At 50.4% G+C, this 23,635-nt stretch overlaps 2 protein-coding genes across 5 annotated transcripts in view; one reads left to right on the top strand and one right to left on the bottom strand.

Annotated features, from left to right (window-relative positions):
* Nucleotides 1–18,906, bottom strand: part of NOD2 (nucleotide binding oligomerization domain containing 2) — a 64,368-nt gene extending 45,462 nt beyond the window's left edge. The window contains exons 1-2 of one of the 3 annotated variants that reach the window (XM_074027554.1): nucleotides 16,936–18,906; nucleotides 16,490–16,683 (exon numbers count right to left, since the gene is read on the bottom strand). In XM_074027554.1, the coding sequence (XP_073883655.1) occupies nucleotides 16,490–16,493 (4 nt within the window). In that variant the 5' untranslated portion in view covers nucleotides 16,494–16,683; nucleotides 16,936–18,906. Of the gene's footprint in view, nucleotides 1–16,489; nucleotides 16,684–16,935 lie in introns of those variants that run through there. The other 2 variants (XM_074027561.1, XM_074027552.1) reach the window with 2 other exon arrangements.
* SNX20 (sorting nexin 20) lies at nucleotides 2,268–16,193 on the top strand. 2 transcript variants are annotated; one of them, XM_045381711.3, is made up of 4 exons: nucleotides 2,268–2,627; nucleotides 10,409–10,547; nucleotides 12,011–12,162; nucleotides 13,779–16,193. In XM_045381711.3, the coding sequence occupies exons 2-4, from the start codon at nucleotides 10,418–10,420 to the stop codon at nucleotides 14,445–14,447; spliced, it is 951 nt and encodes a 316-aa protein (XP_045237646.1). In that variant the 5' UTR covers nucleotides 2,268–2,627; nucleotides 10,409–10,417; the 3' UTR covers nucleotides 14,448–16,193. The 2 variants fall into 2 exon arrangements, with proteins under 2 accessions (XP_045237646.1, XP_005591955.1); XM_005591898.5 differs by lacking the exon at nucleotides 2,268–2,627 and adding an exon at nucleotides 6,298–6,397.
* Nucleotides 18,907–23,635: the final 4,729 nt, after the last annotated feature.

The raw sequence follows: 23,635 nt of genomic DNA, 5'->3' as shown, positions 1-23,635 counted from the left end.
AATGGTGGGACTGTGAGTCAAGTCCACGTCCTTCTCTACCCACTTTTATTTGGACCTTCCATGCCCACCTCCTGCAAGGAAGCTCTCCAGACCCCACAGTCCCTATGGGCTCTCCCAGTCCTCTCAGTTGCAAAGATCAGCCTGCCTGTCCTCCTGCTGGCCTCCACTGTTGGCCCAAGTTCCATGTGTCCGTCCTGTGTTTCACCAGACCATGAGTCTCTGAGGGTTCAGGGTATCCCTTCCTTGCCACTTCCTTGTTGCTGGACCTCAGCCTCTGGCCCAGTGCTCGGCCCAAGTCTGTTTGCAGAGTGACTTTTTTTTTGGGGGGGTGGGGGGGAGTCTCATTCTATCCCCCAGGCTGAAGTGCAGTGGCGCCATCTCGGCTCACTGCAACCTCCGCCCCCTGGGCTCAAACGATTCCTGTCTCAGCCTCCCAAGTAGCTGGGACTACAGGCATGTGCCACCACGCCCGGCTAATTTTTGTATTTTTAGTAGAGACAAGGTTTCAGCATGTTGGCCGGACTGGTCTCAAACCTTTGACTTCAGGTGATCTGCCTGCCTTAGCCTCCCAAAGTGCTAGGATTACAGGCATGAGCCACTGCGCCCTATCCATGGGTGACTTATTGACAGAGGGACAATGCTTTGAGAGAAGGACACATTGGAGCAGGCAGCTCTCCACAGAGCAGCTTCCAGCCTGGGAACCCGACATGCCTGCATCTCTTGGGCAGCCTCTGAGGTTGCCCCATTCCCACCTCAAGAACAGACCCAGCATGTTGTCACTTCCCCACCTCAGGTCCTAACCCAGTTCCAGGCTCATCAGTACACGGGGCAGGAAGGTCAGACACCCAAAAAACACAATCCAGCTCCTCTGCCTAAGCCTCCTCCTGAGACTCCTTGCTGTGCCTCCTCTCTCTCCTTCCCTTCCACCATATTGCTTCTAGAATCACCCCTCTGTTCTCAAGCCCTGCCATTCTAGCCCCAAGCTTACAAACCCCACTTCGGCAACATAAAATGTTCCGTTGGCCAAGGGTGTTGTCTTTGAAAATCAGTTTCTCACTCCTTCATTCATTAACTCACAGAAGACCATATCATTCTTCTTTTCCAATGTGTGGACACAAGTGCCAGCTTCATCTGCGTAGTCACAAGTGCCATCTTGGAACAGAAGAGACAGGGCTGGATTTTAGCCTCTCTGCTGCTTTTTTTTTTTTTTTTTTTTTTTAGGTGGAGTCTCGCTCTGTTGCCCAGGCTGGAGTGCAGTGGTGTGATCTTGGCTCACTGCAACCTCTACCTCGTGGATTCGAGCAATTCTCCTGTCTCAGCCTCCTGAGCAGCTGGGACTACAGGCATGCGCCACCATGCCCAGCTAATTTTTGCATTTTTAGTAGAGACAGGGTTTCACCATGTTGGCCAGGATGGTCTCGATCACCTGACCTCGTGATCCGCCACCATGCCCGGCCCACTGCTGCCCTTTTTTAGGTCCTCTGTGCAAGGCATATACCTTAAAATGATTTACAATGGCCCTGACAGCCCTTAACCCCACCCAAACTGCTCATCAGCACCTTTGCCCAAACAGATGTCCCAAGAATGGGAGGTGTATGTTCTCCTGATCAGAAAAGTTGGACTTTCTCCTAATCTTAACCATGAATCTTTACACAATTCCCAGTTCTGACAGTCCTGAGGTTGACAAAGACCAGGAAGTTAAGTAATGGTGACTGAAGCTCCCTCAGCCTGCGGTGTAGAAATAAATGCGCCTGTACCCAGCCCCACCCTGCCATGTCTCAATACAACCAGAGTGGTGCCCCGCGTGCATCCTGTCTGCAGCCCCAGTTTTTAAATCCTGCAATATTGAGAACCTTTGAAATTTAATAAAAGGCTAAACGGGCACATCCAGCTGCAAAAAACAAGATTGACAAGATCAAATTTTGTGTCACCTGTGAAAAACCCTGGCCAGTTGTGGTTTGCTGTACCAGCGCTGGGAGGCACACTTGGGACTGATACACTCTTGTTGAATTTCTCGAAGAAGGCGTATCAGTGTTGCAGTTCCAAGCATGTCAGGCATCCAGAGCGGCAGTGAGGGGTAGCTTCTAGTACTCAATTGTTTGCTCAATGTAGAATGCTTTGGTGGTAAAAGGACGTCATTTAATTTCATGTTGCAGTTAGGAAAGCCAAAAATCAGGGTGGTGGCCTGCCCAGAATCACACAATGAGTCAGGGCTGAGCTGAAGCCACAGCCTGGGTGACCACTTCTCTGTATTCACCCTGTCATTCATTCACGCATACAATGGCTTACTGAGCACCCACTATGCTGCAAGCACTGTGCTAGGTGCCGGGGACACAGATGATGATACAGACAAAGTCCCTGCCATTGTGGCATTTGAGACAGGAAATGCACAAGTATACAAATAAGCAAAACAAGGACAGATCCCGACAGAGGGGTCAGGTGAAGGCCGCAGGGAGAAGCGACAATGAAGCTGCCGCTTCATGAGATGAGATGAGACGAGACGAGACGAGACGAGACGAGAAAGCCAGAGATGGAAAAACCAAGCGGAGGGTATTTCCAGCTGAAGGAACTGTGAGGACAAATGCACGTCTGAGCAGCAGTGAGCAGTCTGGGTCGGCTGGTGTGTGGTAAGTGACACTGGGAGTGGACCGAGTGACAAGCGGGAAGGCAGACAAGAGGCAGATCATGGAAGCCTCAGCAGAGAGTTCGAATTTACTCTGAATGCAGTGGGAGGCCACTGAAGGGTCCAAGCGAGATGGAGAGGTGCTCTGATTTTGAATTCTAGGAGAGGCATCAGGTTCTGAGACACTACTAGCATTTCCCCTTTCTCACTGCTGGTGCTTCGTGGTGACCCTCCTCGCCATCTGGCTTCAGCACTGCAACGGAGGATGCCCACTCCTGTGTCCCCCGCATGACGATGGGACCTTGCCTGCCTGTTATGAACTGAATATGTGCCCTCCAAGTTCATATAGTTCATATATCAAAATCCTAACAAAAAAGGTGAGGCCTTTAAGAGATAATTAGGCCATGAGGGTAGAGATCCCTGAGCACTCTCTAGCCCTCCTTCTGCCATGTGAGAATAGAACAAGAAGGCAACCATCTGCAAACCAGGAATCAAGCCCTCTCCAGACACTGAATCTGTTAACATGTTGATCTCGGCCTTCCCAGCCTCCAAAACTGTAAGAAAGAGATGTCTGTTGTGTAGGCCACCCAGTCTGCGGTGTGTTGCTACAGCAGCCCAAGCTAAGACACTACCCATGTCTTCTGCCTCCACCACAGAGACCTCTGGCTGCAGAGAAAAAGCAACATCCAACAGGTGGCCATGCGTGGCATCTTCCGGTCACTCTGGTTCAGCCGGGTCCTACCTATGTGGGCCAGGCCCCTCTCCATCAGGGGGTTTCCAAGAAACGTCTCCTTTCCCCATAAGAGGATGCAGCGGCAACCACACATTTTCCCCCTGTGGTTGCCTTTTGCAGCGTGAGAGGCCTACAGGGCCGCAGAGAAGGGCTTAGATTCCACTCTGGTGTCTCGCAGATTCCAGGCCTGGGCAGCGAGTAGGCGAGAAAACTGGAACGTTACGGGGCACAACCCAGGGAGGAGAGGGCGCAGGGCATTCCAGCCTCACTAGACACAGGGAGCCACACCACCAGGCCCTCGGCTGGGCAGGGGGAGGCGGAGATGACTGAGGTATGGCCCCTGCACTTACGGGGTGCCCCAGCTAGCAGGCCAGAGGCACAGCATTCATGGCACTCCTCATGAGCTCCGCCCAGAGACAGACCTTTGCAGATGTGGAGGTTCTTAATGACAGTGATGGCACTGCAGAGAGGTGGGATTGCAGGGCATGTCAATAAGCAAGGTCAATAGGTAAACAGGGACATTATAGAGCCTCCAATGAAAAAGACAAGCGATAACGGTTTTAGAATAATAAGAACTGCCAGCACTTGTACAGCACAGAACAGTGTTGTTCTAAGTGTTTGGCTCATCTGAACTCCTCTTGAGGTTCACAAGCCTAAGAGGTCGTTGCAGAAGCAAATACAGGAGAAATCTCCATGCCCTCCAAGGATGACACTGGCTCAAGGCAGAATGCTTTGGTACTAGGAGAGCTTCATTAAATTTCATGTTGCAATTAGGAAAGTCGAAATTCAACCATATCAAAGGACTAATATGGTTCTTTAAAGTTGGCAACTTCTATTCATCACAAAACTCCATTAAGAGAGTACAAAATACAAACTGCAGGATGGAAAAAGATATTGAGAAGCACATAAACCCAAATGAATACATAAAGAACACCTACAAACCATTAAAAATAATCCAGTCAATAATGAGCAATGGCCTTGAACAGACACTTCACTGGAGAAGGTATAAGGATGGCAAATAAGCCCATGAAAAGATACTCAACATCATTAGTCCTTAGGGAAATGCAACTTAAAACCATGATGAGAGACCACTGCACATTAATGCGGTGGTACACTGAAAAACACTGACCAGGCCAGGCACAGTGGCTCACATTGGTAATCTCAGTGCTTTGGGAGCCCAAGGCAGAAGGATTGCTTGAGGTCAGGAGTTCAAGACCAGCCTGGGCAACGTAGTGGCCATCATGGTCTATCTCTACAAAAAAAAAAAAAAAAAAAAAATTTATTAGCCAAGCATGGTGACATACCTGTAGTCTTAGCTACTCAGGAGGCCGAGGTGGGAGGATCATTTGAGCCCAGGAGTTCTAGGTTGCAGTTAGTTATGATGGTACCACTGCACTCCAGCCTGGGTGATAGAGTAAGACCCCGTCTCTAAGATAATAAGAATAATGACCATATCAAGTGTAGGTGAGAAGGTGGAGCACCCAGAATTCTCATGCACTGTTGGTGAGAATACAAAATGGCATAGTCACTCTGGAAAATATTTGGCGTAATCTAGCACAGTTGAAGCTATCCATACTCTGAGACCCAGCAATTTCACCTCAGATAAGTACATGGACTTGGAGAAATGTGTAAGAATATCATCAGGGGCATTGATCATGATGGCCGTCCTAGGGACACCCCAAGTGTGCATCAAAAGACAGTAACAACAAAAAAAGATAAATGGCAATGTATTTAAATAATGTAGCAACAGAAAACCAAACACCGCATGTTCTCACTCAGAAGTGGGAGTTGAACAATGAGAACACATGGACACAGGGAGGGGAACATCACACACTGGGGCCTGTCGGGGGATGGGGACCAAGGGGAAGGAGAGCATTAGGACAAATACCTAATGCATGCAGGGCTTAAAACCTAGATGACGGGTTGATGGGTGCAGCAAACCACCATGGCACATATATACCTATGTAACAAACCTGCACGTTCTACACTCATATCCCAGAACTTAAAGTAAAATAAATAATAATAATAATGTAGCAACACAACAATGGAAATGAAAAAACTAGCTACCCAGAAATGCATCAGTGAATCTTAAACACATAAATGTTGCATGAAAGAAGCAAGGCACTGGAGAATACACACAGTATGCTTGGCTCAATTTATATAAGATTCACAAATGAGTAAAATGAAACTGAATTGTTTGAGGATCTCATAGGTGGTAAATTTCTAAGGAAAAGCAAAGTAGTAACCCCCATCTGAATCAAGACTGTGACTACTTCTCATGGAGGGGAAGGGAATCGTGGCTCAGAAAAAAACATGTGGTAAACTTCTGGGAGAGCCAGCAAAGTTCTTTTTTTTTTTTTTTTTTTTTTTTTTTTTTTGTCTGATTTCCTCTCTTGCTGTCAAGGCCACAAAGATGGGTGGCCATGAATCACACCACTGCCCTGGGGTTTCGCTTCCCTGGTACTTTCTGTTGGTGGTGATGGATACAGCTTTGCTCAGAGAAAAGGCGCCAGATGGAACTGTAATTCCACCCCACTGCTCTTCTATGTCAGTCACTGGCTCTGTGTCCCACCAGCTCTGTGACCCAAGCCTCGGTTTTCCCATCTGTTCAAGGGGCATGACGGTCCCCATCATGCTTAGCTCATAGAGTAGAATAATGAACGTGAAAGGGCTCTGAGAGCTAATGCCTGAATGCCAGAGATCAACGGGGATTTGAAGGACAGCCAGACCGCTGCAAGGCTGCAGGGAGAGTGAGGCTGAGTTAGACCCCACAGGGCTGGCCCTGCACTGCCTTGCCGTTCCCTGCGCTACCCGGAAGAAGAGGTGGCAGGCTGTCAGTTGAGTTCAATATACCATGTTTCACCAGCCAATAGGCTGGGGCGATCAGGAGCAGGTCACACAGCCTGTTTCCTGTTTTCAAACGGGGAACTTAGAAAGTGTCAGTCCCTCGGCTGGTCGCCGGAGCTGAGAACCAAGAGCTCGAAGGGGCCATGTGACACTCCTCCCGGACCCCTGGACACGCACAGCCCCAGAGACTGGAGGTCAGTATTTGATCCCAAACTCAGCTGTCCTCTGCCTGCTGTGGCCTGAGTCCCCTCCTCCTGGGACCCTGCCTGGCACCTGTTGGGGGCAGGGTAGGAGGGGAAAGGGTTAGTGACAGCCACTGTGTCTGGAGCTCTCCTTAGCGCACTGAGGCAGAGGAAGGGACAGCTCCTGGACCCTCCATCACCTCCATTCCTTTTGAGATGCTAGGCGCTTGTACAACCCATCTTGGGCCTGGAGAATAAGTCATCACACCTGTGTTTCTCAAAAAAAAAAAAAAAAACAAAAAACGGTGTCAGGGAATCCCTGCGTCAGCATAGCTTTAGGGGACTCGTGGAAAATGCAGAATCCAGGTCCGTTCAATGACACTTTCCTGTGTTAGGAGCCAGGAAACCTGCTTTTGAACAAGCCCCTGGGATCCCACCCCCACCCCACCAGGGGATTCTTACGCACACTAGGTTGGGAGCCCCTGGCTTTGGCAAGGCTTCTCAGGTGAGCGTCCAGTTGTTGGAGGGTACCCACCCTTTCCCCAACAGAGGCAGCCACACATCCAACGTCCGGGGATCTCCTGTCTCCCAGAGTGGGCCAGGAGCTTTATTTCACCCCCTAGAGGCTCGTCCCCCATGAAAAGTCCTCTGCAGGCCTTCAGAAAGATGGTGTGGCCTCTGTGTGCCCAGCAGAAGAAGGACTGGACTTGGCAGTCAGATTTTGGAGAGGGGGGTGGTCAGGACACCTGGGGACAGGAGGAGGAGAATGACTGTCTATGCACACAGAGCCGGAAGGTAGAGGGGACTGGGAAGCTGCTCTGTTCCCTGGGCCAACTACAGGCCTCCAGGCCAACAGCACCAACATTTATAGTATTTTGTTATAAAGTCAAGAAATCTTTGCTACAGAGAGTGAGGAGAGGGGAGGAAAGGGCCATGGAATCGTCTATGTGGCTGTCCCCAGAGAGCTTTTAGAGCGACGGGATTGCTTTCCCATTTCACAGATGAGGACACTGAGGCCTGGAGAGGGATAGGAAGCTACCCAAGACCCCACGGATACACCAGTGCACAACTCTTTCCTTCCCCTTCCTCTTTAAATGGGTGATTCCCAATGAAACCTGTAAGAGACAAGTATAAGGGAGCTGACTGTGGCTGCTGAATTTGATTTTTATTCTAAGGCCGGGTTTCATAATCAGCTTTCTCAGTCTTTTCTGGAGTGTCAAGCTGAGGCATCATTTCTAGGGTCTTACAGGGTCTCTGGGCCAATAGTGCCCTGCTTCTCATCTGGAGCCAGCTGCCTGGTCATGCAAACAGGTCTGCAAAGGTTGGGGCCCCTGAGGCCAAGGGCACTCACCATCACCCACTTTACAGAAGTGCTGAGCATAAGAGTGCCCTGGGCCCCCAAGAATCCCAGCCACCAAGAATCACATAGACCACCCGCTATCTCACTTAGACACCTACCAGAATGTAGGAAACCCATCCCTAGTCATCCATCATCTTATCAACAGGATGAGGCTTGTAGCCACACTTTTCAGGTGGGGAAACAGAAGCCTAGAGATATTAAAGCACTTGCTTAAGGACACACAGTTGGTCAGGATGGAAGGCAATGTCTCCTGACTCCCTGACAGGGACAAGAGACAAGCGAGAGGTGCCCGTGACAGCATGCTCAAGAATGTGCAGCCCTGGGCCAGCCAGGCCCCTGTTCTGTGTCTCTGTTTGCCCATCTGTAAAAGGTGAGGTTGGATCAAGGGTCCCTAAGGGCCTCCCACTGGACGGCTATGCAGAGCCACATGGAGAAGGCCCCAGGGTTCCTTTCACCCTACACAGCAAGCACTTCCCCATGAAGTGCAGACTCTGGGCCCCAGCTGACCTTCCCTCTCCCAGGCCAGGAGCTCTCATCCCTGGAGCAAGGGACAGGCACTGGCTGTGCTCAGGGACATGCATGACCTCCCCCCCCCCGTCTGTGCTCAGGGGGTGCCAGGGAGGCATTGGCTCTATCTTTCTCTAGGCCGTAGTCAGCCCAGGGGTTCAGATCAAGGGCACAGAATCCAACAGACCAGAGTTCAAGTCCCAGCTCTACCTCTGTGTTCCACCAGCAGCTTCCTCAGGTCCTAGTAGAAAAAGGTGAGGTCACTTGCACCTTCCTTGTCTTGAATTTCCATGCCTAACCAGTATACCACCTACTCGCTCCAGCCTAGCTTTAATTGTCCCTTTTTCTAAGTTGTCTCAAACATTTGTAATTCTATTCCAATCCACCTTAATTTAGTCATTTAATTCGCAAATACTTCTGGAAACATCTAGCACTTACCAGACACTAAGAGCGGGGGTACTACACAGTCTCCGGAATGGACAGGGACCTGAACTGAGGCTTCAGAGTCTGCCTGACTGAATCCTCACCCCAGCCTTGCGAACGTGGGTTCTGTTATTATCCCCAATTTATGGGAAACAGAAGCACAGAGAAGTTGAGTCACTTGCCAGCTACCAGGTCATCCCATCCACTTATCCAGGTCACAGACAGAGTTATTATGTAAACTGGATCCCAGCTGCCTGTTCTCCTTCCCTGAGTAACGTGGAGAGAATTCTGAAGTCAGCCCAGCCTGGGTCTGTATCCTGCCCACCACTCACCAGCTCTTTACCTTCGGCAACGCTAAGTCTCAGTTCCCTTATCATAAAAGGGAGCAGCAAACAGTCCTGAGTGCAGACAGTGGTCAGGTTAGCGTGAGAGTGTGTGTTGGCTGTCAAGCGCACCGCCAGCACGTCACAAGCACTGGAGACAAACTCAGCTTTGCTTGTTGCGCACACTCACCAGCTGCGTGACTTTGGGCTAGACCTCAGTTTTCTCATCTGTTATGTGGTGGTAATGATAGACTTTTGTGAGCATTAAACTAGATTAGGGGCTGTGAAGAACCTAGGTGGGTATGAAGTGGGTATAAGCTATCAGTTAATTTTGCTGGTAGATAGATAATTGATTGATTGATCGATAGAAGATTCATACCAGTATCTACCTGCTCTGAACACTGAGCTTTCTTTTTTTCTTTTTGAGATGGTCTTGTTCTGTCATCCAGACTGGAGTGCAGTGGCGTCATCGTAGCTCACTGCAGCCCCAGTCTCTTGGGTTTAAGGGATCCTCCTGTCTCAGCCTCCCAAGTAGCTGGGGCCACAGGCATGCATCCTGGACAATTTTTGTTAATTTTTTCTAGAGACGGGGTCTCACTACATTGCCCAGGCTGGTCTCAAATTCCTGGGCTCAAGTGATCCTCCTAACTCAGCCTCCCAAAGTGCTGGGATTACAGGCATGAGCCACCGTGTTCAGCTTGAACACTGAGACTTCATTCGCATGTGTAACATAAAAGTGAGTGTCTGCACAAGCCAGCATCTTTCGCTCGAGTAATCACTAAAGCCAATACTTTTGCTTGAAATCATCTCATTTAAGGCCGGGCGCGGTGGCTCAAGCCTGTAATCCCAGCACTTTGGGAGGCCGAGACGGGCGGATCACGAGGTCAGGAGATCGAGACCATCCTGGCTGACACGGTGAAACTCCGTCTCTACTAAAAAATACAAAAAAAAAACTAGCCGGGCGAGGTGGCGGGTGCCTGTAGTCCCAGCTACTCGGGAGGCTGAGGCAGGAGAATGGCGTGAACCCGGGAGGCGGAGCTTGCGGTGAGCTGAGATCCGGCCACTGCACTCCAGCCTGGGCGACAGAGCAAGACTCCGTCTCAAAAAAAAAAAAAAAAAAAAAAATCATCTCATTTAAAACTCTGAGCAATACGTAAGGATCACCTCAATTATACATGGATCATCACAATAGGTGAAGGGTCTTCTCTGCCTTGGAGTAACCTGCCCAGCAAAGGGGCAGACCCAGGTCTGGGATCTGGCAGCTGGGAGAGTGGGGAAGGTTGAGCCGTGGGGCCATTGTCATTCCCTCTGACTGCCAGGAGGGGGCATGACACAGCTCCTAGGCACCCCAGGAGACACCGGGAACCCCAACTGGAGTGGGTACTCACTGTTCTCTTGTTCCTCTGGCAGGCTTGGAGCATGGCAAGTCCAGAGCACCCTGGGAGCCCTGGCTGGAAGGGACCCATAACACAGTGCACAGCAAGGACCCAGCAGGAAGCACCAGCCGCTGGCCCTGACCTCCCGCACCCAGGACCTGACAGGCATTTAGGTGGGCTTGAGGCTTGAGACTCGGTCTGGGGGAGAGGTCTGAAGGCATTCAAAGTACAAATGTGGGTCACTTTGGCGGATATAGCAAGAGGCCCGGGCAGCTCTTGTAACTTGGGTTATCCCAAAGCAGACACTGAGACACAGATTTGGTGCAAGCTGTTTATCTGGGAGATGGTCCTAGGAGTCACGGCAGGGGAATGGGAATGGCAGAAAAGGGCAAGAGGCCAGGGCAGGACATCAGTGAACAGATAGGCATGATAAGTGGCTGAGGCTCAACCCTAGCGGGGGTCTTCTGGGAGACCTTGGAATATATCTCTGGGTTGTGCTATCCTGGGGTGAGGAAGCCGGGCTGTTATCTACCAGTCCTGCCCTGCAGAGGAGAAGGGACGCTCCTGGGCCTGCTGCTATGGCCCTAGAAAGCCCTCAGGGAAGCCAGTGGCATGTTCTGGAAAAGTAGGTGCCAAGAGGGCATGGTCCAGCCTGGGGCATGGACAGCATCTGCTGTAGTGCCATCTCCTGGAACAAATCTTTTCTTACAATCCTTCAAGATGTCCCCTACATCTGCTCTGTTCCTGGCCCTATGCAGGGCACTGGGGAAACAGAAACAGGAACAAATCAAACACTGCACTAGTCCTGAGGTTTGGTAGAGAAACAGATCAGTGAAAAATAGATGTGCCATGCAAAACAAATAAATAAAATAAAAAACTATAGGAACAAGGTGGGAGGCTCTTACTCTAATGCCAAGGGGCATGTGCAGTGATGTGGGGGCTTGGTCTTGAAGGGTAGACTGGAAAAGGGCTGGGAACCATGCCCTTTGCGATAAAATGCACAATTATTTGCGCTTCTCAAGAAGCTCAGAGGGGCGCAGGGCTCAAGTGGGGTTTAAGAAACACTGTGTTCGTTTTCCAGGCATGGAAATAGAGGGTTGGATGCCAGGCAGAGGAGTGCACGTCCAAGAAGAGCCTAGCATGTGAGCAGTTAGATGAGAAGGTTAGGAAGGGCCAGCCCGCTGACGCTGGAACATAACATCCTTATTGCTGCCTCCCCTGCCCACTGATGTGTGCTCAAGGAGTCCTGGCGACAGTCACAAAGTCAGGGCTGCAGGGAGCACAGAAACACACAAGTCAGTCTCTGCTTGTCCAGAGCGGGGATTTCACCATGGCCAATCTGCAGACCAGAAGTGGACGATGCAAAATGCCCACACCACATTCCACAGCTAAGAAACCACTTGGGGGTGATGGGCTATTTGAGATTGTCAGTGATAGGGTGGATTCTGCCAGGCTGGGCACAGAGGTCTGTCTGATGCCCCAATTGGGCCTATCAATGGCGGAGTGGGAGAGAGGGATATTCAGTACTCTTTAGGAGTTCTGATATCCCATCTCAGATAGACCCAGCCATCTCCCCAAGCCATGCCTCGAAAGTGCACTGAGAGGGTGCAGATTCTTAAGGGTGTTGTCCTTCCAGACATGCATAGTGGCCTGAGCTCCAACTCCAGCATGACCACGCGGGAGCTCCAGCAGTACTGGCAGAACGAGAAATGCCGCTGGAAGCACGTCAAACTGCTCTTTGAGATCGCCTCAGCTCGCATCGAGGAGAGAAAAGTCTCTAAGTTTGTGGTAAGCAGAGATCAGGAAATGGTGGAGCCTCTCTCACTCTGCTTCCTTCCTGGCCCTGAATAAGTCTTGTGGGGCCTCAGGTTTCCCAACTATGAAATGGGTCAGCACACTTCAGGCTCAGCACCTGCTAGGGTCTGTGAGGATTCGAACCATGGAAGTCATGCTTCTTGGTCCCAAGAAGGAAATAGCCCAGTTTAATCCCATCTTATCGGGTGTCGGTCACCTGTGTCCTTTCTTCACCAATTTTGCCATATCCCTGTATCCATTATAATTATTACTACTTATTTTTTCTTTAAATTGGATCACTTTTTAAAAACACAAAGTACATTTATTTCAAAGAGAAATACCTTAAATGGAAAACCAATATCACATGGCACAAAGAAAAAGTAACATACTAGAAAAGTCGAAACAAGGAAAATCAATACAAGGAAAGCTATGCGCTGTTATTAAATTCTAGCTGGGTACTGTGGCTTCAGGAAAGCCCTGCGCCTGGGGGCTGCTCTCCCTGTTAGACTGGAATTTTAGCTTGTGTTAAGGAGATGTTAAAGACTGCCTAAGAGCCACACTTCATCCTTCTCCTTCACTTACCTGGGACCAGGATAAATAACGAAGCTGCCATTGAATGCCAATGGCATGCTGGGCACAGCTCCATGTGGTTTCAGTACATTAACTCATTTAATCCTCACCGGGTGAGGTAGGCACTATGCCTCTCCTTGTTTTATGAATGAGAAAAGTGAGACTCGGAGAGGTTAAATTACTCATCTAAAACAACACAGCTAGACCATGGTGGGACTGTAATTATAACCCATGCAATCTGGCTCTGGAGTCAGATGCATGGGTTATAATTGCCCTTAATACATAATTGCCTGTAATCAGGATTCTCTTGAAAGAGAATTGAAAAGGGATGATTTTCTTACCATATAACGGCATCACCAGTGTACCTAAATGATGTTATATTGTACCTAAAACTAACTCCCAAATGTGAAACATTTGGAAAACACAGCATCTCAGTTCAGAAAAAGGAGGCCCAGTTTTAGCAAGTAAAGCCAAGAGCGACCCCAGCAGCCTGCAGGGCAGGACCCTCTGCCCTTTTCCTTCCCAGATGTCCCCACCTTGCTGTGTTGTTGTTCCAGGGTTGACTCAGCTGATGTCAATAGTAATTTAAAACACAGTGGCTCAGGCCTGTAATCCCAGCACTTTGGGAAGCCCAGGTAGGAGGATCGCTTGAGCCCAGGAGTTCAAGACCAGCCTGGGCAACACAGCCAGACCCCATCTCTAAAAAAAAAAAAAAAAAAAAAAAAAATCAGCCGGGTAGTGGGTGTGCCTGTAGTCCCAGCTAGCTACTCAGGAGGCTGAGGTGAGCGGGTCACTTGAGCCCAGAAGCTCAAGGTTGCAGTGAGGTATGATCGCATCACTGTACTCCAGCCTGGGTAACAGTGCGAGACCCTGTCTCTAAAATTTAATTAATTAGTTAATTAATAAACAGAATTGCATATAAGGATCGCCCGTTTTCAGGGCATGCTTTACACCGGCCTGGTTAACTTTACTCTCGGGGTACTGCGTCCACCGCAGCCCCCGCCAGGAGGTGGCCACGGCTCTCTCTGGTTGCGCCCTAGGTGTACCAAATCATCGTCATCCAGACTGGGAGCTTTGACAACAACAAGGCCGTCTTAGAACGGCGCTATTCCGACTTCGCAAAGCTCCAGAAAGCGCTGCTGAAGACGTTCAGGGAGGAGATCGAAGACGTGGAGTTCCCCAGGAAGCACCTGACGGGGAACTTCGCGGAGGAGATGATCTGCGAGCGTCGACGCGCCCTGCAGGAGTACCTGGGCCTGCTCTACGCCATCCGCTGCGTGCGCCGTTCCCGGGAGTTCCTGGACTTCCTCACGCGGCAGGAGCTGCGCGAGGCGTTCGGCTGCCTGCGGGCCGGCCAGTACCCGCGCGCCCTGGAGCTGCTGCTGCGCGTGCTGCCGCTGCAGGAGAAGCTCACCGCCCACTGCCCCGCGGCCGCCGTCCCGGCCCTGTGCGCCGTGCTGCTGTGCCACCGCGACCTCGACCGCCCGGCCGAGGCCTTCGCGGCAGGAGAGAGGGCCCTGCAGCGCCTGCAGGCCAGGGAGGGCCATCGCTACTACGCGCCTCTGCTGGACGCCATGGTCCGCCTGGCCTACACGCTGGGCAAGGACTTCGTGTCTCTGCAGGAGAGGCTGGAGGAGAGCCAGCTCCGGAGGCCCACGCCCCGCGGCATCACCCTGAAGGAGCTCACCGTACGAGAATACCTGCACTGAGCCGGCCTAAGACCCCGCAGGGACGCTGGAGATTTGGGGTCACCATGGCTCATGGTGGGCTGTGTGGGGTTCTTCTTCTTCTTTTTTCCTTTTTCCTTTTCTTTTTTGTTATTTGAGACAGTCTTGCTCTGTCACCCAGTCTGAAGTACAGTGGCTCAATTATGTCTCACTGCAGCCTCAAACTCCTGGGCACAAGCAATCCTCCCACCTCAGCCTCCCAAGTAGCTGGGAAACAGGTGCACGCCACCACACCAGGCTAATTTTTAATTTTTATTTTTATTTTTTTTTGTAGAGACAGGGTCTCTCTGTTGCCCAGGCTGCTCTCAAACTTCTGACCTTAAATGATCTTCCTGCCTCAGCTTCCCAAAACACTGGGGTTATAAGTGTGAGCCACCACCCCTGGCCTGGGGTTCATTGTTAATGGGAAAAGCCATTGGGGGCTCTAACTCACTGGGTGACTTTGAACAAGCCCATCCTCTGGTCCTCAATTTCCCCATCTGTATCAGACAGAGGTGTTCCTGGGACCCCTTGGAAGCCTCTGCTTGTGTGCCACGTCCCCTTGATGCCAGGGCCACTTCATCTCCAAAACACAAACCCAACTGCCAAAAACATCCAGACCAGTGTCTTCATGGGAAGCTGGAAGAGAAGTTTACCTCGCACATTCTAGACAAAGCTTAGTCCATTTCCTTGAAGACAGTTCTCTCCAGCTGCTCCAAGGCTTTTCTCTCTGTTCCTTCCACCTCAGAATTGCTTTAAAATATTCCCATCCATTATCCTAATACTATCCTAGTATTCTAGCCCTTCCCCCTTACCATGTAGACCTGATGAAGCAAAACAAATCTCACCTACTGCCCTCAAGAACAGCCTCTACACACACACACACGGTGGGAGTTGTATGCCATCCTTTTGAAGGGTGGGAGGACCCTGGGCCAGAAAGCAATAATGGCATAAGATTCTGTGATACAAGGCATTTTTGGCAAGGGAAGTTGCCAACAATTTTTCTGGCTGGGATGGCATAGCACACTGTCTAGGGGTGGATCTTCATTCATAAGGCAGCTGTTTCCTGAATGGCTTCCCTGGGTTATGTAGAAACAGCTCTGGGGGGAGTTGATACAACATACTTAATGGGGCTTCTGTGTAGAAGAGACTGAATCCTCAACACTGCCCCTTTTGAGGATCTGTGATCCTGGAACCTCTCTGATGGACTGGGATACCCTTGACTGAGGTCTGCTGTCTGGAAAGGACACCACAGGCCCAGAATGAAGGGGCATCTGGACCAATGACCTAGATTCAACACAGGGCTTGGAGCTGGTAGTACAGTCTGGTTTTGGCCCAATGTATGTTGGAGGCTGGAAGCCCCTGAAGACCTAAACTGCCTGGATGAGCTCATTAGGGTGCATTAAAGAGTCTGTAATTTGGGAACCTTATTGTGCAGCACCACTTAAGGGGAGGGACTTGGCCCAGCAAGTGATCACTCTAGAATTGGACAAGTATACACTAGACTGCACCAGAATCTGTTCAACAGCGACACCTTGTGGTAACAACTGTAGACGCCCCATCAGGCTTGATGGGAGACTAGAAACAGACTTTCTTGTGTTTGGACAGATATCCCTCAAATCTCCCAATCTACTCTAGGGAAAAGACACTTCAAGTGAGAGATATTGGACTTCTTGAAAATCTAGGCCTATGGAAAATTAAAGTGTTAAATGGAAAAATTAAAGAGCTACGAGTCTATTTGTAATGACAGAACAGATTATATTGATTTTGTCAGTTATTTCTTCAAATCTAAAATGCTGTCAACTCTAAGATGCACCAAATGTTTACTAAGAAAGAAAAAATACCCGACATGGACAGTTTAATGCGGTATTCCAGCAAAAAAACACCTGGAAAACCAAAGAGTTACACCCCTGATATAAGGATTAATACCAAATAAACCTGTTGTACAGGAGGGGACATTAAGAAAATTCACACAAATCAAACTTGGCACTGGGTGGAGTACAGGGAACTTCCTCTAAGAGTCTGAACTGCAAGCTGGCACTCACCCATGTTTTAGGGCTGAATACACGCAGCGTGGTCCAAAATCCCTCAAGCACAGAAATCATGTTAAAGTGGTCTCAGATGGAGGTGTTCCAGAGGCCTCAAGACCTGGAGATCTTCAGGTCTTCCCTGGGACTGAAGGATGTCAGCATCAAGCCAGGCCTATAAGGAGTGTAGGATCCCATTGAGTTCAGAGGTGCTGAAACGTGAAAAAAAAGAGTGCATCTCAAAATCACAGATAGATGATATGTGTGTGTGGGGTGTGTGTGTGTGCTGTGCACAGAGAGAGAAAATACTTATATGGGAGTAAAGGAGCCTATAGAATCACATGGGGGGCTCCCCATCAGTACCTCTGAAGAGGGGTTGGCTTCCCACACAGTGCACAGGAAATGGATTTATTCAGGCTTCCCAAAAAGGGACTGGCCACACAGGGCAGCTTCAGGACCATCACCTTGCCTCTTCCTGATGACACTCAATGCTGCCCCTTCCTCGTGCTTCTGGCAGCCTTGGCCTGAGGGTCCATGGGAGTTTCTTCTGGCCATAGACATTGCATCTTCATCCACTACAAGTTGTCTGATGGCCTGGGATGGCCCGCCACAGTCAGCTCCTCCTGGAATCTCCCATATGCTGCAGCAATTAGAGCCCACTCATTCCTTGGGTTCCTGGAACAAGTCCTTGAATTCCTCAGGCCCCCTCCTCCAGCAAGCTTTCCGCAGGGCCCACTGCCACCCCACCAGGGCACCCCACCTCCCCTGTTTGCCTGGGCCCTCTCCCACGCCACCTGTATTAGTCCTTGTTTCTAGGAGACTTTAGAGTGGCGGCAGCTGGGACTGAACCTTCTTCTCCTGACCCCCCAAAAGCTGGGTCCACAGGAGAGGTGAGGAGTACCTGACCTCCATACCCAGGAGGGAGCCTTGTTAGGAACACAGAATTTCAGGCCCAACCCTAGACCTGCTGAATCTGCACTTTAACAAGAGCTTCCCCTACTGCCACAGGTGGCTCTTACCTGCGTACCTCAAAGGTTGAGAAGCCCAATGGTGAACTGACTTGAAGGCACCTCGATGAAAATCATCCACGGAACTGGGCCGTCTGTGGTCCTGGGTTCATCCCCATCCTTGTCTTCTCTCCACCCGGGCCCTCTACCGTACAGGTGTCCCATCCCAGGGGACTGCAGATGGGCCCACCATGCCAGCCTCACAATCATACCTGCAAACCCACTCTGGGCATTTGGCCTGGAGCTTAAAGGCATTCATTCCAATGAAGCCCTTCTCCAGCAGCCACTCCCCGCCACTGGCTGTGATGGAGTCCTGGGGTCTCCTCTTTGAGCTGGGATTAGGCATCCTCATGAGACCCTGTCCCCTGGGATGCCGACAGGTCCATGCCAAGCCCACAGTTGAAAACAAGCTCTGCACACAGCTCCCTGTATGGTAAAAGTCAGGGCTCCCCAGGCCTACTGTGTGACCAGGCACTGTCGGGCCATTGATAGCACTGTCAGTCCAGCTCTGCTCGGGATATGTTCCTATCCCATGTCTCAGTTGAGGAAAATGGGATCATTTGTAACATTGTAATCTGGGGGGGTTAAGTGACTTGCCCAGGGTTACACAGCTAATAGCTGGAGCATGAAATTAAGCCCAGGTTTTAATTTGACCCAAGCCCTATTTTCCTTGCTGAGCCCCACATTAAAGGATGTGGAGGAGAGGGGAAGGGGTATGTCCCTGGTCCCCTCACTGAAATGGGTCCTTGATATGGTTTGGATGTGTGGTTGTCACCTCCAAATCTCATGCTGAATGTGACTCCCAGTGTTGAAGGTGTGACCTGGTGGGAGATGTTTGGGTCATGGCGGCAGGTCCCTCATGGATGGCTGGGTGCCCTCCCCGTGGTAATGAGTGAGTTCTTGCTCTGTTAGTTTATGTGAGAGCTGGTTGTTTAGAAGAGCCTGACATCGCTCTTGCTCCCTTTCTTGCCATGTAAGTCATGAGCTCCCCCTTCCCCTTCCACCATAAGTGGAAGCTTCCTGAAGCTTCACCAGAAGCAATGTCGGTGCTATGCTTCTTGTACAACCTGCACAATCGTGAGCCAAATAACCCTCTTTTCTTTATAAGCTACTCAGCCTCAGGTATTCCTTTATAGCAATGCAAAATGGACTGACATGCCCTTAAAGGTTATTTTACTCATCTCTGTTTACAGATGGGAAAATCAAGGGCTGGAGAGGTGACCCACCCAGGGTCACATGGCGAGACAGGGACAGTACCAGGACCAGACCCGAGATGTCCACGTCAAAGTGACATGCTCTGAGAGGCAGCACACACAAAATAACCCTGCATTCAAATTCCAGGAAGCCTTTAGGGGTCACCCAGCTGGGCCTGGGGGTGCAGGGTCAGTGCTGAGTCCTGGGCAGGGCCACTGGCCTCTCTGAGCTTCCTGGCTCCAGGCTGGGAGGCACAGTGCAGGGTGGACTGTGGCCCCTCAGCCTGGCATGCCCTTAGCTCTGCTCTCTAGTGGCTGTCCCCGTAGCTCTGTTTTGGAGCAGCAAAACCAGTTCCACCTGCTGGTAGGGGTAGGTTGGTTCCCAACATGTCCCCAGCGGGCCTCTCTTGGGCTCAAAAGCCAAGCTGTGCCCAGTCACACCTCCAAATGCTTCCTGGCCCCCATGCAGCAACTGCATTTAGCTGCCTTCCCAGAAATTCCTGCATGCTTATACAGCCCTTCCCTCTGGGGCCCAACAATGCCACAGCCTGTTCTATCAACCACCAGCCGTTTTCCTTTGAGCAGTCTCCTTTTACTTATGCACATTTACTTGAAAAAGAAACTTCCTATTACTATCCAAAATGGAAACTCAGAATCACTTGCTATAATTAGAAAGCAGCTACAAAAGTAAACACAATGAAACCGATCACTGTTATTACACCCTAACCGGCTTTTACCTGAGACAGGCCCTGAGCCTGAGGCTGATGGTAGACTTTTGTTAAGGGAGACAGACAGACAGAGACAGAGAAATAAGCATTAAAGACCTGCAATCACCAAGCTGAGATTTCTCTTTGATTTACTCAGAAGGACTGGAAAATGTTGTCCCACGAAAGGAGGTACATTTCTCACCACGTAGCGCTGATCCTCCCGTGTTGCCTGTGTGTTGCTGCAGACCATCTGGGGTCTTGCCCAAGTGCCCTGAAGACTTTGCTCCCTGGCTTCCTGGTCCCCAGGTCGTGTGTTCAGCCCTGTGTGCTCTCCAGCTCCTAAGTCGTGGGCCTGGTTTCAGCTTTGATTGCCCACTCTTAGCTTTCAACCCATAGGCTCCGGCTCCTGATGCCACACCCTGATATCAAGACCCTCAGTGTTCTGAGCTGGTTGAAGTCTGGAGCCGCAGTATGTCCTTGAGTGGGTCCCCCCATCCTGCCACCCATCTAGCTGTTGCCCCCATGGTAAGAGCAAGAAAATGCCCTCCTCTCCAAAAGTCCCTGCACCAAGCCCCCATCCCAGTCAGCTCCCAGGTTCGGCCCCCTCACTAGCTCCAGGCTGGGAGGGACAGTTCAGGGTGGACTGTAGCCCCTCAGCCTAGCATGGCCTTAGCTCTGCTCTGTAGTGGCTGTCCCCATCGCTGGAACTGTTTTGGAGCAGTAAAACCAGTTCCACCTGCTGGTAGGGCTAAGATGACTCCCTACACATCCCCATTGTGTTGGTGTTGGGAGCCATGATCTAACTGCTCGTTTTCTCAATAACCAACCATCTGTGGCATTCCTATGTCCCAGGCCTTATCTAGAGCTGGGGATACAGCAGTGACCAGGACAGAACTGGTCCCCGCCTCATGGAAGTGAAGTGTCAGGAGGCCTCTCCCAGAGCAAATGGAAGCTGACACAGAATGGTGTCCTCAGCCAGGTGGTCAGGGAAGGCTTCTCAGAGGAGGCGCTGTTCAAAGAATTACAGAGCATACAAAGGAGCTGGCCCTGGGAGCACAGGGAGGGGAGAATTTTAGGCAGAGGGATAGCAGGAGCACAGCCCTGAGGCAGGAAACCACCCCCCCCCACCACTACCCTCGGCATCCTCTGTTCTGGTTTGCACCTAGAAACAGGACAAGTCCAGGACACACCCGGCCTGACGTGTCACCCTGGCTGTGCCAGCTGAGAGAGTGGGCTCCAGGCACTAACAGAGAAGCCTTGCAAGGCAGATCCATGCACCGCCTGCCTCCAGTTACTGCTAATTACAAAGGAAATGAGCTGGGAGCTTGTGTGTGGGCCGTGCGGGCCCTTTTGGTTACAAGCCACAAAAACCCAGGTTAACCTGAGGAGGAAGGAATTTATTATCTGTAAAGTCCAGGAGCAGGCTGACTTTACACCAAGCAGGATCCAAGGACCCACACTTTGTCATCTCATGTCTCTCTCCCTTTCCCACTTTCGCTTTCTCTGTCTTTTCTTAGTTCTGCTTTCCTCTGCTGTGCCTTTGCTCTCCAGAGCTCTCTCCTGGCAGTGACAAGATGGCTGCAGCAGCTCCAGCAACCTCAGAGGACTCCCCCATCCAGGGTCCTTGTGAGCTCCTCATCTGTAGGATGTGCAGTAAACACTCACATGTCCTTTCCTGAGGAAAGGGGTGGGGGCCGAGGGGCAGCCTCTACACCCTCACAGGGCAGCAACTTTAGTTATCTCACCCATCAGGGCAGACGTGGGCAGAAATCATGTTTTGGCATATTGTTTTATAATCTGCTTTTTAAATTGTCACTATATATTATGAGCATTTCCCTATAATATATAATATTCTTCCACATTATGTTTAATGGTTTCATTGTATTCTAATGCATATTCTATAGTTATTTTAACCCCCCCACAATGTTACAAGATTTCCTTATTTGGGGCAACACTGTTGCAAACACTGCAAACACTTAGACCCATATGTCCTTTTTGTGTGCACTCTTATGGCAACTTCTAACGGTGGCATTTCTGAATCATAGACACTTTTTTGACTTTTACATATTTTATTTTTTTAGTTGACAAAAATTGTATGTATTTATGAATCATAAACGCTTAATGATTTTGCTATTACTTAATTTTTCTCTCTTCAGAAAGGCTGTATTCACTCCTCCACCAGCTAAGTGTGAGAGAGGCCCTTGAACTTTGCATAACAGTGGCTGTCAACATTTTAAACCTTTTTTTTTTTTGAGATGGAGTCTTGTGCTGTGGCCAGGCTGGAGTGCAGTGACAGGATCTTGGCTCACTGCAACTTCTGCCCCATCGTTCAAGTGATTCTCCTGCCTCGGCTTCCCAAGTAGCTGAGATTACAGGCGCCCGCCACCACGCCCGGCTAATTTTTGTATTTTTAGTAGAGACGGGGGTTTCACCATGTTGGACAAGCTGGTCTCGCACTCCTGACTTCAGGCGATCTAAACTATTTTTAATGGTTTAATCTTTTTCCCTTTCCACGGGGCAAGTCTGGAGAGACCGAGAGGATCTGATCCTGCAATTTAAAAAGTAGGCAGCAGATGGCGCTGTCGCCTCGGCGGCTCCGAACGCATCCCCGCGGTGCAGGCGGAAAGAGCTGAAACAGCTAGGCAACCGAACCTTTCTCCAGGTTTCTGAAAGCCCTTAGACGGGATTTGAAATCATGCTGCAAAGGAAGAGCTTTGCTGCCTTTATAAGCTCTCCCCAGCAAGTGTTGGTGGGGGGTCCCCGGGCGACCTCCACTTGGGGTTCGGAACCTCACTCCTTTTCTGCCCCTCCATCATCTTCCCTCAGCCCAGAGGCCCCAAAAGGCGGAGGCCGCCGCCCTCCACCTCCCACAAGCAGAATCCGCAGGGTTTCACAAGAGAGGGCGCTGCAAATAACCAGTATCGGCGCCCCCAGCAGCAGGGTCGGCCACGGCTCCCGGGAAAAGGCGTAACTGCGCTTCTCTCAGTCTGGGGGAAGAGGCCCTTCCCCAGTAAGACCCTCGCCACGCCGCTTTCCAGGGGTAGAGATTGAATGCCCTGCTCCTCCCAGATCCCATCTCCCACGTTTTCAGGACCCAGATGGCGTGGGGGGGCTCCCCATCCATCTGCCTACTGAACTGAGGGAGTGGGAAGAGGACTCCCAGGGGATGCCACTAGTGACCTTTTAATTCACCAGTAGATACACAAAGCTCAGTATAGAGACTGTGGGTAATGTGGGTTGGATAAATAAGTAAAAGAAAGGAAAATGGAAGGAGGCTGGGAGGAAAAGAAAAGAGAAATGACATTCCCTGCTTGTTAGAGTATAAATGGTACAACCACTTAAGAAAACCATTTGGCACCATCCTTCAAAGCTGACCGTAAACTGCCCTATAAGTACCCAGCAATGCTGCCCTTAAGAATATACCCTATAGACAGGCAAGCATGCTCAACAAAAGACATGTACCAGAATTGTACAGCAGGAACCATTGCTGATACTGTCCCCTAGCTGGAAACAACCCAAATGTCTGCGAACCATAAAACAGAGAAGGGAATTGTGGTATTCTCATGTGGAACATGAGGCAGTTATGAAACAAGCTATGCTTGGACACAAGGAAGTGGACGAACCTCACAAGAGACTGCGTGAAACAAGCCAGACACAGACTGATGCAGCCTGTGTGGTTCCATTTCCTGAAGGTCAAGGACAGGTCAGACTCAACCAGAGGGCTGAAGGATGATTGCTTAGATGGTAAAACTCCTGTACTAGGCTCTCCAGAGAAAAAGAGCCAAGAGCAGAGCTAGATATGTATATGGACATATAGTATATGTCTATATATTTGCATATAAAGAGATTTAGTATAAGCAATGAGCTCCTACAATTATGGAGGCTGAGAAGTCCCAGCCTCTGCCATCTGCAAGCTGGAGACCCAGGAAGGCCGGTGGTGCAATTTGAAGGCCTGAGAGCCAGCAAGCTTACGGTGTAGATTCCAGTCCGGGTCTGCAGACCTGGGAACCAAGAACGCTGAGAGCAGGAGATCCAGGCTCCAGCTCAGTGGTCAGAGAGGAGGCAAATCCAACCGTCCTCTGCCTTTTTTGTTCTGTACGGGCCTTCAGTGAATTGGAAGATGCCCATTCACATGGGCCTCACTCAGGCCATCAACTCCATTGCTAATCTCTCCTAGCAGACATACCCAGAAATAATGTTTAATCAGACATTCGGGCATCCTGTGGCCCAGTTAAGCTAACATTAAATTAACCATCA

The sequence above is a fragment of the Macaca fascicularis genome, chromosome 20, assembly GCF_037993035.2.
Source record: "Macaca fascicularis isolate 582-1 chromosome 20, T2T-MFA8v1.1".
Lineage (NCBI taxonomy): Eukaryota > Metazoa > Chordata > Mammalia > Primates > Cercopithecidae > Macaca > Macaca fascicularis.
This window is presented reverse-complemented; position numbering and strand designations above follow the sequence as displayed.